At 40.0% G+C, this 16,870-nt stretch overlaps 1 protein-coding gene across 1 annotated transcript; it reads right to left on the bottom strand.

Moving 5' to 3' along the window:
• Positions 1-8,762: 8,762 nt before the first annotated feature.
• On the bottom strand, positions 8,763-9,374 carry LOC144973844 (uncharacterized). The gene has a single exon (XM_078916736.1). It carries the CDS (start codon positions 9,372-9,374, stop codon positions 8,763-8,765), a length of 612 nt encoding a protein of 203 aa, XP_078772862.1.
• Positions 9,375-16,870: the final 7,496 nt, after the last annotated feature.

Genomic DNA, 16,870 nt, shown 5'->3' with positions numbered 1-16,870 from the left:
TGCGTTAATTACATTAAATATGTCGACTTACATCATGCCATGTCGCATTCCGCGACTCTCTCAGCAGACACAATTGGGCAAGCAGCCTATTCGTGGGTAGACAAGTTGGCAAATTACGCCTTCGACCCCTTCCCGTCACAGTAAAAACAGCTGCTAGAGCATCATATCCAGTATCTCCTGTAATAAGAAGCAAAATACTTATGAAAAAATATTCAAGGTGACTTATGGTATGAAATGTTTATAAATAAATTGAAAGAATCCCATCTGTATCGAAGCAAAACAATTCGTTGACAACAAACCGGAAGTTGCCTGTCGATTTCGTTGACTTGACTAGGCATACCCGGTTGGAAGGATGATAAAGTTACTAAGGTGATAAAATAAGAAAGATTGTCATTTTTCAGTTTTAAAACGATACCTTACTCTAATAAAAAAGTTGGTTAGGTCAACCAAGGCCTAATAACCTATCGAGAACAGCGTAAAGTAGCGAATCGAGGACAACAAAGTTAGGCTGTTCCATAGCTGTGCTTACTCCCACTGGCAAAAAAAAAAAAAATGGAAAGTAATATTTGATATAATTAATCTTGGTAATTAAACTACATTTAATTTTATTAACAAAAATACTTACTTAGCACAGACATTGGGTCAGTATCCTTTTTGAGAGTCTTTTTTTCACAGTCCGTTGATTGGTCCGGGTAGAAATTTGCAAAAATAATAACCCAAGGTGTAGGGAACACCTTCATTTCCAGTCATTCATCTTGGTTTCAGCTTAAAATAGTAAAAGAGGTGACATTATCCTTCCCAGGAGAAGAAGTGTTCTTACATTTAGCTAGAACGATATCGATATAATTTACTGTCGTCATCTTTATCAAGATTATTAACCATGTTTAATGTGTAATACAAAGACTCAGACTTTCCATTCAATAACAAACATCTTTTCTTAGACTTAGACAAATTTTTTAGTAAAGGCAACTTGTTTAAGGACAGAATTTTGCATTTCTAAGTCTGCAACTTTTGTTGTTAAAGCACAATCTTATACAAAAAGATAATACATCAGAGTCCAATAAGTTTAAAAAAAGATAAGGACTAGGTGTGAAAAATGAATATACTTTGCTGGAGAGAGGAACACAGGGATGGTTTAAAATTGAATTGTATTCATAGCAAACACCTAGTCTTGTCTAAACTAGTAAAGACCTTTTCAACTAGTGCTAATTATAGCAACAGCACATGGCCCATGTGTAGGGCAAATTGCTGACTGTTGCAGGCATGCTTAAATTATATCATAAAATGAGCCATAAACACCACTTTCACTTGTCTATGTCACTTGTAACTACAAACCATAATAAAATCTACTCGCAACCATCATGAACTTGATATGAATCTAAGATATGAAACACTCCACCTTATTAATGTAAATTACTCTCACACTCACTCTCTCTCTCATTCGCCCATACAATGACGATCACTCAATTCACTAGACAATAACAATGAACGTGAAACAATGAATCGATATGCACACAAGTCGCAAACAGATTTTACAAGAAGGTTGGACCCCTTACCTTTACAGAACACATAGAACAAAAATATGATCTGTCACAGGTACGTCAGGGCTTCTTCCCCTAGTCGAGATGAGGCAGTCTGTCGTCCCCAAACAAAAAAATTCTCCCCCTCATGGGCGTGGATGTTGGACCCACCCCCCATCTCCATTCCCGTGAGCCCTCTCTATCCCCCCAAAAACAAAACTCCACCCCTTCCCAGAATATGGAGCCACCAACACCAGTCGGGGATCCACAAATCCCCCTGAGGGGCCTCAAAGCCCCAAAAAATCTAAGAACCCAGAGGGACCTAAAAATCCCAAGGGTTCAAAAAAACTCAGCCCTAAAAAAACCGAGAGGCCCTCCACAGGGCCTCCTTCTCCTATGGAAGTCTCTCCTCCTAGGAGAATAAAAGTAAAAGGGTTGAAGGCAGGCATACTGCCTAACCTCCCCACAAAAAATTAGGATACCTGGTCAGACAAGATTAATTTCCTGGAACATCAGAGGGATCAGATCAAATAGAACAGAATTGGACCTCCTCCTCCAGAGAAATCCTGATGTAGTCTGTCTGCAGGAAACAAAATTACCAGCAGACGACTACACAGTAAAAGGATATACGGCCAATCATCTGATTCACTCTGATGGCCAGATAGCGTGTGGGGGAGTTTCAATTCTCACGAAGAAGAGCACCCCCCACCGCTTGATACCAATGAAAACAAATCTACAGGCAATAGCAGTGAGAGTGACATTGCACAGACCAATCACCATCTGCTCTGTGTACATCCCACCAGATCATCGCCTCCAGTCTGCCGAGCTAGAGGGAGTTCTAAACCAACTCCCCCCTCCCTATGTGATAATGGGAGATTTCAATGCTCACAGTCCTCTCTGGGGAAACACAGACACAAACCAGAGGGGAAAGGCAGTGGAGGCTTTCATAATGAAAATGGATGTATACTTGGCAAACGGTCTCGAGGCAACACGGGTAAATATTCACAATCTTACCACGTCTGCCATCGATCTCACTTTCTGTGATCCTACATTAGCTCCAGATCTCTCCTGGACTGTGATCGATGACGATCACGGTTCTGACCATTTTCCAGTCTGCCTCGACATCACCCCGACTTCAAGGGCCCCACAGCCCAAACGTTGGAGTGTACGGTGAGCAGATTGGGAAACTTTCTCACAGGAGTGTCACAGACTCCTTACGACAGAGGTGGACAGCTATGACAAATTCAAAAATATTTTAACAAATATCTGCAGCTCGACAATACCAACAACCTCTGGTAGACCGAGAAAACACAATCCCTGGTTTTCAGAGGAATGTCGAGCGGCCCTACGGGAGAAGAAAAAAGCATACAGGAAAGCGATGAGATTCCCAATCCCTGAGAATTTCGCAACATTTAGGAAACTACGAGCAAAGTGTAGGAAGATCTTCCGAGAAAACAAACGGAGATCCTTCCAAAACTTTGTCTCAAAAATAAATAGCCAGACACCCCTAAATAGGGTGTGGAAGATGTTGCGGAAACTGAAGGGATCCGATAGTGATTCACTAAATCACTTGACACGTCCCGATGGATCCGTGGCTGAAACAGAACAAGACATTGCCAACACTCTGGCCGAGAGGCTGGCGCACAACTCCTCGTCTGCACACCACACACCACAATTTCTGCGCCATAAACAAAACGCAGAAAACACACCAATAAACTTTACATCTACAAACACTGAAGACTACAACAAACCATTTACACTTGAGGAGTTGGGTGCCTGCCTCCGTGACACAAATGTCACAGCACCGGGTCCTGACAACATCAGTTATGAAATACTCCGACATCTTCCACAAGATAGTCTGGTTGTCCTTTTGAATATCTATAACAAGATATGGACAACACAGACTTTTCCACCTAGTTGGAATCTGGCCACCGTGATTCCAATCCCAAAACCTGGGAAAGACCATTCGGACGCTTCAAACTACCGACCAATCTCCCTCACCAGCTGCCTATGCAAGCTGATGGAGAAAATGGTCAACAAGCGTCTGATGTTCTACTTGGAACACAACAACTCCCTCTCCGACCTCCAATGTGGCTTTCGAAAGAACAGATCAACTGTTGATCACCTTGTTCGACTAGAGAGCTTCATTCGTGAGGCCTTTGCCAAAGGTGAGCACTTGGTAGCAATCTTCTTTGACCTTGAGAAGGCCTTTGACACAACTTGGAAATTCGGAATCCTCAAAGATCTGCACAATCTTGGTCTACGAGGAAACCTTCCAATGTTTGTCAGAGCATTTTTAAACAACAGATCCTTTCAGGTCAAAGCAGGATCCACCTTTTCTGATCCATTTGATCAGGAAGAGGGAGTTCCACAGGGTAGCATTCTGTCTCCCATTCTGTTTGAGATTAAAATAAACTCAATAGTGAATGCAATGAGACAGAATGTTGACTGTTCCTTATATGTTGATGACTTTCTTGTATGCTATCGAAGTAAATCGAGTATGGACACCATTGAGAGACAGTTACAACTCCAACTAAACAAACTGTCGGAGTGGGCAAATCTCAATGGTTTCTCCTTCTCCCCATCAAAAACAGTAGCTGTCCACTTCTGCCGAAAACGCACCTGCATTAGACAGCCTGACCTTTATCTCAACAATTCCAGAATTGAGGTAAAGGACGAAGCCCGATTCCTGGGTTTGATCTTTGATAGGAAACTAAATTTCCTCGCCCATATCAAAGATCTCAGACTGCGATGCATGAAAGCAATGAGAATAATGAGAGTTCTGTCGAGCATGGAATGGGGTTCGGACACAAACACTCTTCTAAAGATATACCGAACCCTTATTCGATCAAAACTGGACTACGCATCTTTTGTATACGGCTCTGCAAAACCATCCTACTTAGGCATGCTGGACCCAATTCATCATCAGGGACTGCGCTTGGCACTCGGGACTTTCCGCACTTCTCCAGTGGCAAGCCTTTATGCTGAGGCAGATGAGCCACCTCTCCATCTCAGGAGGAAAAAACTGGCTCTCCAGTATGTTACTAAGGTCACATCGCTGCACGACAACCCAGCACACAAACATGTACACTACACGGATAGGACACTAGAAGAAAAATTTTGCAAGCACCCAAAAATGACACCACCATTAGGTTGCAGAATAAAAAAAGACATCGCAGACATGAACATCAGTCTAGATAGGATACATCCATACGTCCAGGCAAAGACACCACCATGGTCCATATATAGACCAAACATAAATTTGGACCTAACAAAACTGGAAAAATCACAAACAGACCCACATATTTACAAACAGACACTAAAAGCAATATTACAAACATACAAAAACCATACTCACATATTTACGGATGGTTCAAAGAGCGCAGATGCAGTAGGATGTGCCTATCACTCATCGGAAGGCACAGGATCACTTCGCCTGGATAGAAATGTTTCGATCTTTACAGCTGAATCGAGAGCAATCCTAAATGCTCTCCGTTTGGCTGAGAGATCGAATAAAAATAAATTCTTGATCTTGTCTGACTCGCTGTCCGTACTTAAGGGGATCTCAAATTTTTATTGCACCGATCCAAGACTCATAAGTATCTTGGAAGGTGCAAATAAATTATTTATTAAGAAAAAGAAAGTTTGTTTTCTCTGGGTACCTGGTCATGTGGGTATCCAGGGGAACGAAGAAGCGGATCGACTGGCAAAAGAGGCGGTGAGCCAAGAATTACAAGAGGGCAGTAAAATCCCACACGCGGATTTAAAAATCAATATAAAAAAACATGTCCGAAAGGAATGGGAACGATCCTGGAGTTGAGATGTACATAGCAAATTAAAACAAATTAAAAGTGACCTCGGCCCCAGACCCAACTCGGGGCTAAAAAGAAGAGACGAGGTAAAAATAACTCGACTCCGGATCGGACATACTGCCCTCACTCACCGTTTCCTTCTGGAGAGGGATGAAAAACCCCTCTGCAGAACATGTAACTGTGACCTGACAGTTCAACACATTTTAATTGAATGTACAGAATTAGAACAGATAAGGTCACAACATTATGATAACAGAGACTTGAAGTCTCTGTTCCAGTCGGTCGATCCGCTTACAATTTTAAAGTATCTGCAGGAATGTGAACTCCTGCAGAAATTGTAAATAGATATTTTTACTTAACAAACATGTAACTATTATGATTTTATAAAGATTTTATTACAACAGTACACGTTTTGATCAGCTGTTGCCCCTCGGGGCCGATAAAAGATTGATGAAAGACAGAAACGGGCGCTTAAATGACCTAAATAGTGTCGAAAGCGCCGTTAAACACCTAAAAACAAACAAACAAACAAACTGTGAAAAGGTTTTGGGGTAATAATTCCATTACAAAAGTAAAATTATATAATTATTTTAAAATTCACTTGTGTGTCACTTGTTTAGTGCAAAGACTGAACTATACACACCAAAAAAATACACAAGTTCCTTCTTACTGATCCAATTGATAATACATGGATAAATATAATAAATGACTTCAGTATACATATATATTTATTTATATATGTAATTGTATTCGCAGAGAGCGAATAGTATTTTTTTTTCCGCAAAGAGCGAAAACGAATGATTATTCGCAGAGTTCGAAAATATTTATATTTCACAGTAACAGTACCTTAACAAAATAAAATAAAAATATACAGACAATTTAACATTTAAAAAACAAAGAGTATTTAAAAATACAATAATAATCAAATAATTTACTCAAGAACTTTATGGTACTCTAACATACATTTTCTATCCGGCTGTAAACAAAACCACTTTTTACAATATAAACACCTATGTCTAGTTTTCTGTACTTTCCCCCTATCTAAGCATAACCTACAATCACCCCTTGAATTTGAAAAAACATCTGGTAAAATTGGATGGATTAACTTAATTTCTTCATCTATATCATTCTCATTATTATCACTATTCCTGCTATTTGCTTTTGATTTACCTTTACAATTACAATTACAATTTGTATTTAAAGCAAGTGGTGGACCCTCTAGATCATCTATCCCGCCTAACTGCCTGGCTAACTCCAGAGTAAAATCTAACTGATTATACTGTTTTGGTCTCTGTAATTCTTCAATATCACTATGCCTAGCTCTATATTCTTTGAACAGAATATAACTATTAACCCTAGCAATGTCAATAAAATGAAAAAATAAACTTTTCCACCACTTGTGTGTTTTTCTAAGACTATTGTATTTCCCAATAAGTTGATCAGACAAATCTACCCCATTCATATTCTTATTGTAATCTTTAACTAATTCAGGCTGTGTAACATCTAATTTTCTGAAAACCCCATTATCTTTACTCCTACGTTGTACTACTGCCTCCTTATTTGCATCATGTATTGTAGATATAAATGAAACTGTCTTATCTTTCCACTGTAAAGCTAAAATATCACCATCCCTATGCCATCTAAACTCCCCCCTCTTAACCCCCTTTTCCCATTCTCTAACGTTCTTTAGACTAACTGGAAATCCTTTTCTATTAACTATTATTGTCCCACAAGCTCTCACATTCTTCACAACCAAATCTTTAAAAAGTTGGACACTAGTATAAAAATTATCAACATATAAATGATATCCTTGATTGAACAAGCCAACAAGCAACTACATAACCACATTATAAGCTAAACCATTTGTTGTATTACCCCCTACCTTACCCAAATAAACATCAAAATTATGTGTATCCCTGCCTTTGAATCTGCTAAAACCCACAATTTCATTCCCCACTTTGTTGGCTTGTCCTTCATATACATTCTAAAGCTATACCTTCCCTTATTTTTAACCATCCTCTCATCTATTGAAATATTCTGATAAGGTTGAAACAATTTCATACATTTTCTACGAATATAATCCATCATAAATCTAGCTTTACATAATTTATCATCTCTATTATCTGTTCTGAAATTACTTATTTTTAAAAAACTCATAAGACATTTATATTGCCAAATAGACAAAAACCGACGCGCCCACAAACCATTCAACAATGTCTCCCCCAACCAATATAAAGTAACACGCTCCACTTTCACACAACTCATGTGCATCAACAAACCAATAAATCTATACATTTCATCCACATTCACAGGTTCATCCTTCCACCTCTTATACAACGTCGGTTTCGAATCCGCACACATACTCGCATAATCATTCGTCCACTCACAAAACAAAGACAAAAGTTCTTGAGTAAAAAACAAACTAAAAAAATCTAAAGGCGTTAACAATTTTCGGTGATCTAAACGAGTCACCGTATCAGGCAGGCGTGGACCAGGGACTCGCTCAGGGAGAAAAGGTGGCACTCTGTTCTCGGGACCACCATCCACACATATTTTCTTCGGCTGTGATGGGCCAGGGATTTCATCATGATCCGAATGCCTGAAGAAAATAATAATAACAAGAGTTAAAATAAAAATTGAAAACAAAGGAAATGAAAAATAATTCTGAAAGGAGAAAGCAATTAATTACACATATAAATATAAAAGATCAAAATATTTTATCACTCTCCCTTTTTTACATCACACACTAGTTCTGGAATGATATTTCTTGACATAGAGTTGAGTAGAGTAAAAATACTATAAATAATCTTCCTGTAGACCCAAAACTGAATATATAACATAATATCAACAATAATGCATCAGAAAACACAAAACAGTCAATATGAATATATATGCTCTATAAGAACAACTAAATATCAGGTCAGTTCTCACCTTTTTCTTTGACAAGCAGAACTTGCACTAATTGTGGCAGTGGCAGTATCAGTAGGAGTAGGGACTTGTGCCTGTGTCCCAGTTCCAGACGTTACTCATGACACCTCTTACGACCCCGACGGCGCTACAAGAGCCATACACTATGATGATTTTGCACGCATGGCTACTTCAAAATGGAAAATCAGACAACCATATCAGGTTACAACTCATGTTTGTACACCTATAACATTGAACAAAGCAGACACTGGAATTGGAAGAGTAAACAATCCTTGGAGAGATGTAGGCGGTCCTATATATGACTCCTATAACTGTATTCAACATGCATTTAGAGGCCCTAAGAAGACAAACCCACAAGATCCCCATAAATACCAGATGGTAATTGACAGAACAGTAGTTGTACTCTTCAGAGGACTTAGACAAGGACAAGATTACATGTAACTTGCATACCACATTGATCTTTAAATTATAAACGTAACGAGCAATAAAATTTTAATAAACTTTAATCAAATTCCATATCCGTTTCACATTCCCTATTTTCACCCCATATTAGTTTATCCATAGGTAGCAATGTTCGTATGTCCCATCTGTCCGCACTCATCTTTGCTTGGTCCGGGTAGAAATTTGCAAAAATAAACATATCAGAGAGAACCTTAATCCCCTTCCAATTGCGTACGATGCTCTCCTGATTCTGGGCGACCTCCAAGATATCTCTGAAGGGTATCTCACTGGCAATGGCTTTAGCAACTTCCACGTCGCTATAAGCGCGCGTGTTTCCGCCGCCGTTTTCTCCAACTCCATTAGAAAGTGTTCCCAACTGAAGAAGGATATTATTTTCTTTTGTGCAATACGCTCCATTCTCAGAATCTGATCCGCGAGCCGCTTCAATATGGCACCTGTTTGGTAAAAATGTTTTAATACCATTGAACCGAAGTCTCTTCTTAAGATGAACAAATCCTTGTAAATGGGGAGTACCTCCCTCACCAACCTCCTTTCCAATAACAGCATAATAGCACGAATCTTCTGTGACTTTGCTCTCGATATTCCGAACATCATCTTCGGTATAATTATTTAAAGTAAAACACCACCGTTTACGAGCTGCTTCTCTCTTCATGGCTTATATCCCACTGGTACCACCGCAGTGTCGCAGCTTAGTATTACCTGCGACACTGACACCAGTACCACTCTTATCAGTTGAACTTTAACCTCTTATCAGTAGTGAACCTTCTTATCAGCTCCGCGAAGCTATAAAAGCGCGCTCAATTTAAAATTCTTATCAGATGTAGGCGGTCCTATATATGACTCCTATAACTGTATTCAACATGCATTTAGAGGCCCTAAGAAGACAAACCCACAAGATCCCCATAAATACCAGATGGTAATTGACAGAACAGTAGTTGTACTCTTCAGAGGACTTAGACAAGGACAAGATTACATGTAACTTGCATACCACATTGATCTTTAAATTATAAACGTAACGAGCAATAAAATTTTAATAAACTTTAATCAAATTCCATATCCGTTTCACATTCCCTATTTTCACCCCATATTAGTTTATCCATAGGTAGCAATGTTCGTATGTCCCATCTGTCCGCACTCATCTTTGCTTGGTCCGGGTAGAAATTTGCAAAAATAATAACCCAAGGTGTAGGGAACACCTTCATCTGAGAGTCATACTTAGTAGAAAAACACAGTCCATTTTTAATACTCTCAATCACCTCATAGTTTATATGATCTTCTTGTGAACGACTAAAGTCAAATATCACTATCTTCTCACCATTATAGGCATATTTAATGTCTGCACTTTTTACGTTTTCGAACCTCACTGCACCTAACTCACAAATTAAGAATTTAGACAAGTATGTCTTCCCCATATTTCCACTAGTATCAGCAATCCAAATCACTTTTCTTTCATCTACTTCCTTGTCCTTTAAACTAAACTGCCAAGTGTACCATTTTTGGTCAACAAATTGTTCACTAATTTTATTCCTCTGCGAATTCTGAATAAGGCGATCGCTGAGAATCTTAATCCCCTTCCAGTTGCGTACGATAGCCTCCTGATATGACGGCTGTTCCAATATATCATTGAAGGGTATTCCAGAGGCCACTGCTTTAGCCACTTCCACCTCAATATAAGTGCGCGTGTTTCCGCCGCCACGTTCTCCAGTTCCATTAACAGGTGTTCCCAACTGAAGAATGACATTATCCTCCTTTGAACAATAAGTTCCATTTTGTGAATCCGTTCCCCTAGCCGCTTCAATATGGCACCCGTTTGGTAAAAACGCTTTAACAGATTTGAATCGAACACGCGTCTTAAGATGTATATATCCTTGAAGATGGGGAGTACCTCCCTCACCAACCTCTTTTCCAACAATAGCAAAAGAGCACGAATCTTCTGTGATTTTGGTCTTGATAAGTGAAACATCATCTTCAGTATAGTTATTCAGAGTGAAACACCACCACTTTCTAGCACCTTCAGGTTTCATATTTCATTTATAACTGGTACCAACCCAGTGTCGCAGCTAAGTATTACCTGCGACACTGGTACCAGTACCATTCTTATCAGTTAACCTTTAACCTCTTATCAGCTTACCTGTAACCTCTTATCAGCTCCGCGAAGCTATATAAAGAGCTCTCCTGGACTGTGATCGATGACGATCACGGTTCTGACCATTTTCCAGTCTGCCTCGACATCACCCCGACTTCAAGGGCCCCACAGCCCAAACGTTGGAGTGTACGGCGAGCAGATTGGGAAACTTTCTCACAGGAGTGTCACAGACTCCTTACGACAGAGGTGGACAGCTATGACAAATTCAAAAATATTTTAACAAATATCTGCAGCTCGACAATACCAACAACCTCTGGTAGACCGAGAAAACACAATCCTGGTTTTCAAGGAATGTCGAGCGGCCCTACGGGAGAAGAAAAAAGCATACAGGAAAGCGATGAGATTCCCAATCCCTGAGAATTTCGCAACATTTAGGAAACTACGAGCAAAGTGTAGGAAGATCTTCCGAGAAAACAAACGGAGATCCTTCCAAAACTTTGTCTCAAAAATAAATAGCCAGACACCCCTGAATAGGGTGTGGAAGATGTTATGGAAACTGAAGGGATCCGATAGTGATTCACTAAATCACTTGACACGTCCCGATGGATCCGTGGCTGAAACAGAACAAGAAATTGCCAACACTCTGGCCGAGAGGCTGGCGCACAACTCCTCGTCTGCACACCACACACCACAATTTCTGCGCCATAAACAAAACGCAGAAAACACACCAATAAACTTTACATCTACAAACACCGAAGACTACAACAAACCATTTACACTTGAGGAGTTGGGTGCCTGCCTCCGTGACACAAATGTCACAGCACCGGGTCCTGACAACATCAGTTATGAAATACTCCGACATCTTCCACAAGATAGTCTGGTTGTCCTTTTGAATATCTATAACAAGATATGGACAACACAGACTTTTCCACCTAGTTGGAATCTGGCCACCGTGATTCCAATCCCAAAACCTGGGAAAGACCATTCGGACGCTTCAAACTACCGACCAATCTCCCTCACCAACTGCCAATGCAAGCTGATGGAGAAAATGGTCAACAAGCGTCTGATGTTCTACTTGGAACACAACAACTCCCTCTCCGACCTCCAATGTGGCTTTCGAAAGAACAGATCAACTGTTGATCACCTTGTTCGACTAGAGAGCTTCATTCGTGAGGCCTTTGCCAAAGGTGAGCACTTGGTAGCAATCTTCTTTGACCTTGAGAAGGCCTTTGACACAACTTGGAAATTCGGAATCCTCAAAGATCTGCACAATCTTGGTCTGCGAGGAAACCTTCCAATGTTTGTCAGAGCATTTTTAAACAACAGATCCTTTCAGGTCAAAGCAGGATCCACCTTTTCTGATCCACAGGGTAGCATTCTGTCTCCCATTCTGTTTGAGATTAAAATAAACTCAATAGTGAATGCAATGAGACAGAATGTTGACTGTTCCTTATATGTTGATGACTTTCTTGTATGCTATCGAAGTAAATCGAGTATGGACACCATTGAGAGACAGTTACAACTCCAACTAAACAAACTGTCGGAGTGGGCAAATCTCAATGGTTTCTCCTTCTCCCCATCAAAAACAGTAGCTGTCCACTTCTGCCGAAAACGCACCTGCATTAGACAGCCTGACCTTTATCTCAACAATTCCAGAATTGAGGTAAAGGACGAAGCCCGATTCCTGGGTTTGATCTTTGATAGGAAACTAAATTTCCTCGCCCATATCAAAGATCTCAGACTGCGATGCATGAAAGCAATGAGAATAAGAGAGTTCTGTCGAGCATGGAATGGGGTTCGGACACAAACACTCTTCTAAAGATATACCGAACCCTTATTCAATCAAAACTGGACTACGCATCTTTTGTATACGGCTCTGCAAAACCATCCTACTTAGGCATGCTGGACCCAATTCATCATCAGGCACTCGGGGCTTTCCGCACTTCTCCAGTGGCAAGCCTTTATGCTGAGGCAGATGAGCCACCTCTCCATCTCAGGAGGAAAAAACTGGCTCTCCAGTATGTTACTAAGGTCACATCGCTGCACGACAACCCAGCACACAAACATGTACACTACACGGATAGGACACTAGAAGAAAAATTTTGCAAGCACCCAAAAATGACACCACCATTAGGTTGCAGAATAAAAAAAGACATCGCAGACATGAACATCAGTCTAGATAGGATACATCCATACGTCCAGGCAAAGACACCACCATGGTCCATACATAGACCAAACATAAATTTGGACCTAACAAAACTGGAAAAATCACAAACAGACCCACATATTTACAAACAGACACTAAAAGCAATATTACAAACATACAAAAACCATACTCACATATTTACGGATGGTTCAAAGAGCGCAGATGCAGTAGGATGTGCCTATCACTCATCGGAAGGCACAGGATCACTTCGCCTGGATAGAAATGTTTCGATCTTTACAGCGGAATCGAGAGCAATCCTAAATGCTCTCCGTTTGGCTGAGAGATCGAATAAAAATAAATTCTTGATCTTGTCTGACTCGCTGTCCGTACTAAAGGGGATCTCAAATTTTTATTGCACCGATCCAAGACTCATAAGTATCTTGGAAGGTGCAAATAAATTATTTATTAAGAAAAAGAAAGTTTGTTTTCTCTGGGTACCTGGTCATGTGGGTATCCAGGGGAACGAAGAAGCGGATCGACTGGCAAAAGAGGCGGTGAGCCAAGAATTACAAGAGGGCAGTAAAATCCCACACGCGGATTTAAAGATAAATATTAAAAAACATGTCCGAAAGGAATGGGAACGATCCTGGAGTCGAGATGTACAAAACAAATTAAAACAAATTAAAAGTGACCTCGGCCCCAGACCCAACTCGGGGCTAAAAAGAAGAGACGAGGTAAAAATAACTCGACTCCGGATCGGACATACTGCCCTCACTCACCGTTTCCTTCTGGAGAGGGATGAAAAACCCCTCTGCAGAACATGTAACTGCGACCTGACAGTTCAACACATTTTAATTGAATGTACAGAATTAGAACAGATAAGGTCACAACATTATGATAACAGAGACTTGAAGTCTCTGTTCCAGTCGGTCGATCCGCTTACAATTTTAAAGTATCTGCAGGAATGTGAACTCCTGCAGAAATTGTAAATAGATATTTTTACTTAACAAACATGTAACTATTATGATTTTATAAAGATTTTATTACAACAGTACACGTTTTGATCAGCTGTTGCCCCTCGGGGCCGATAAAAGATTGATGAAAGACAGAAACGGGCGCTTAAATGACCTAAATAGTGTCGAAAGCGCCGTTAAACACCTAAAAACAAACAAACAAACATTCCCACAGTCCTCACACGGAACCCAGATCTCTATAAGAACAACTAAATATCAGGTCAGTTCTCACCTTTTTCTTTGACAAGCAGAACTTGCACTAATTGTGCAGACAGTAAGTGGACTGTCCTGTGTCCAGTTCCTTCCACAGTCCTCACACGAACCCAGATCTCTAAGACACTAATATCAGTCAGTTCTCTTTCTTACAGCAGAACTTGCACAATGTGGCAGGCAGTATCATAGGTAGGATTGCCTGTGTCCCAGTTCCATTCCCACAGTCCTCACACGGAACCCAGATCTCGCTGGAAGAAAGAAAAATGAACAATATTTTATTTATTATAAAACCTGTCGACATGTCAAATCAAGACATAAAAAATAATTTCTAGATCTCATTCAGGTGGATGAACTAAGTCTTCTGACCTCCATTTTTGTTTACATTGTCAACACACAACACTTCACTCGTCCTAGTCAAACTCAAGCACTTCCTAAATACAATTCTAAACCAATAATAGAACAAAATTTTTGTACTAAATTAATGAAATAAATAATAAAATTGAATAAAATAGACATATCATGGGTATTAGGTGATTGTTCGATGTTACTTCGAGAAGATTTCTGAAAAATACTCGTCATTCTCACTGTCAGATCCCATAGTAGGCGAATATGGCAGGTCTAATTCTTGAGACCATTCAGACTTAATTTCGTCATCATCGTCGTCATCACTTACACTTACATCCACGTTGAAAAGGATGTCATAAACTTCGGATTCTTTTAAATTTGCCATGGTGCAAAAAGTTTAAGTTATATAATTTCAAGGCCCATGTGACACATCGGGGAGTGTGTTGCTATGGAGTCTTTATTCAAGACAGTAGTCACCTCAAGCCTATTGCGTGAAATAAATATGTGCTTTGGACAGTGGAGCCACAGCTGAGAATGAAAGCTCTCATTGGCATTCTGAGTCTTCCCAAGGAGGCATCGCGAAAGTGCTGGTACACTTTCTCTACATACTGGGCGACGTTTGGTTTGAGATATGAGGAAAGGTGAGTTTGATGAGATTGGGGCTTCTTTCCTTCTCTACACGTGTTCCAAGTGAGCCTCAACGGTGACTGGGATGTCAGAGAAACTGGTACATCTTAAGAGGTTCTCACTCTCTTTTCGACCCTGCACTTGTATCATTAAAGTGCCAGAGAGTTGCTCCTATTCACTGCCTTTGGTGTACCGGAGCCACTTGCTTTGAGTGCCTTGCTGATGGTGAAGATACTCAAAAGTGTTTAGTTTAATATTGTCCTCATTCGGTTTGATTACCAGGAACGGCGAGAATTTTTGGGTTGCCATTCCTGGTAAGTCATCAAGAGTCATCGGGGCTGTTATTTTTCTTTTTTTTCCTGTCTGAGGTAGGGCTTTTCACTTCTTCGGAAACATCTGAATCGGATGTCCAGCCATTTTCCGACCCATTTTCAGAGTCATCTAAATGAATATTTTCATAAATTTCGTCAATACCGACGTTTCTTGACATGTTTTGTGTGGGCACGTCGAGTAGCCTTGTTTACAAGCAAAAACAAAATGGCGATGTTAGTCTCGGAAATTAATTGAAGTTTACACAACAATATTTTTTAATTTTTCAAATTAATTTTTATGCATTTCAAACACCAGAGATAAATTAATTATTTTTCTTGAATATGAGCCAAGACAACAACTAGAAGTCTTACAATATGTAACAGGAGTTGTATTAGTGACATCATTTGCTATCAAACAAATTCTTTTGATTTTCAGTCAAGTGAACTCGAGAGCATTAAAACAACTATGAATAAAAAACCAACAAAATGAAACAAACCGCTTATCTAGAACGAATTGTTTCCAAAAAAATGTTTCTATTAATAACAGGGCCCACATGTTCTAAACCTACACATGCTCCTGCAGCAATTTGTACACAATCTCTCTAACTTGAGTTGTGTAGCACTTTTGAGTTTTGTCAAATGTTTCTATAGTGTCAACTTTTGATTCATATTCTATAATAGTCTCTTGCAAATATTTTATGGTTGGACACCTCATTTGTGAACATCAGAGGAAAGAATTCCAAAGGGAGTTCTGCCATTCGTCTCCACAAGCAGACTGCTGGTGTCGGTAAATGGTAGAGATGGAGGTTCAGTACAACCAAACTTCCACTACGCCAATCTACATACAATCTACAAAATGCCTGTCATCCTCATCTTCTGGGTCAGTGATGTTGTCGTCAGGTTCTGAATCAGAGATATAATCAATCTCTGAGTCTGTATCGGCAGTAATGTCCAAGTTTCACAACTATACAGGAGGTTGGAACGTACCTCTATATCATTAACGTGATCAGTTGAGCTTGCAGTACATCACATTTAAAATCTAATACCAAGTCAGTATTGACGCTGGTGTCTGAAGTGTCAGTATTGACACTGGTGTCTGAAGTGTCAGTATTGACGCTGGTGTCTGAAGTGTCAGTATTGACGCTGGTGTCTGAAGTGTCAGTATTGACGCTGGTGTCGGTAAACGGTAGAGATGAAGCTTCAGTGCATCCAAATGTACACTCAGCCAATCTACAATCCACAAAGTCCCTGTCATCATCATCATCATCATCATCATCATCATCATCATCATCATCATCCGTGTCAATGATGGGGTTGGCAGATTCCAATTGAGAGTCAAGTGATGTGAAATGAGACTTAGAATCTTGACATTGGTTTTCCAGTGACCAGGTTGACGTCTGGGTAGCC

This window comes from Berghia stephanieae, chromosome 5 (genome assembly GCF_034508935.2).
Source record: "Berghia stephanieae isolate SIO BIC M18660-M18661 chromosome 5, UCSD_Bste_1.3, whole genome shotgun sequence".
Lineage (NCBI taxonomy): Eukaryota > Metazoa > Mollusca > Gastropoda > Nudibranchia > Aeolidiidae > Berghia > Berghia stephanieae.
This window is presented reverse-complemented; position numbering and strand designations above follow the sequence as displayed.

What these genes read in the sequence shown, in the direction of transcription:
- LOC144973844 (XM_078916736.1), bottom strand. Translation starts at nt 9,374, where the DNA reads ATGAAGAGAGAAGCAGCTCGTAAACGGTGGTGTTTTACTTTAAATAAT.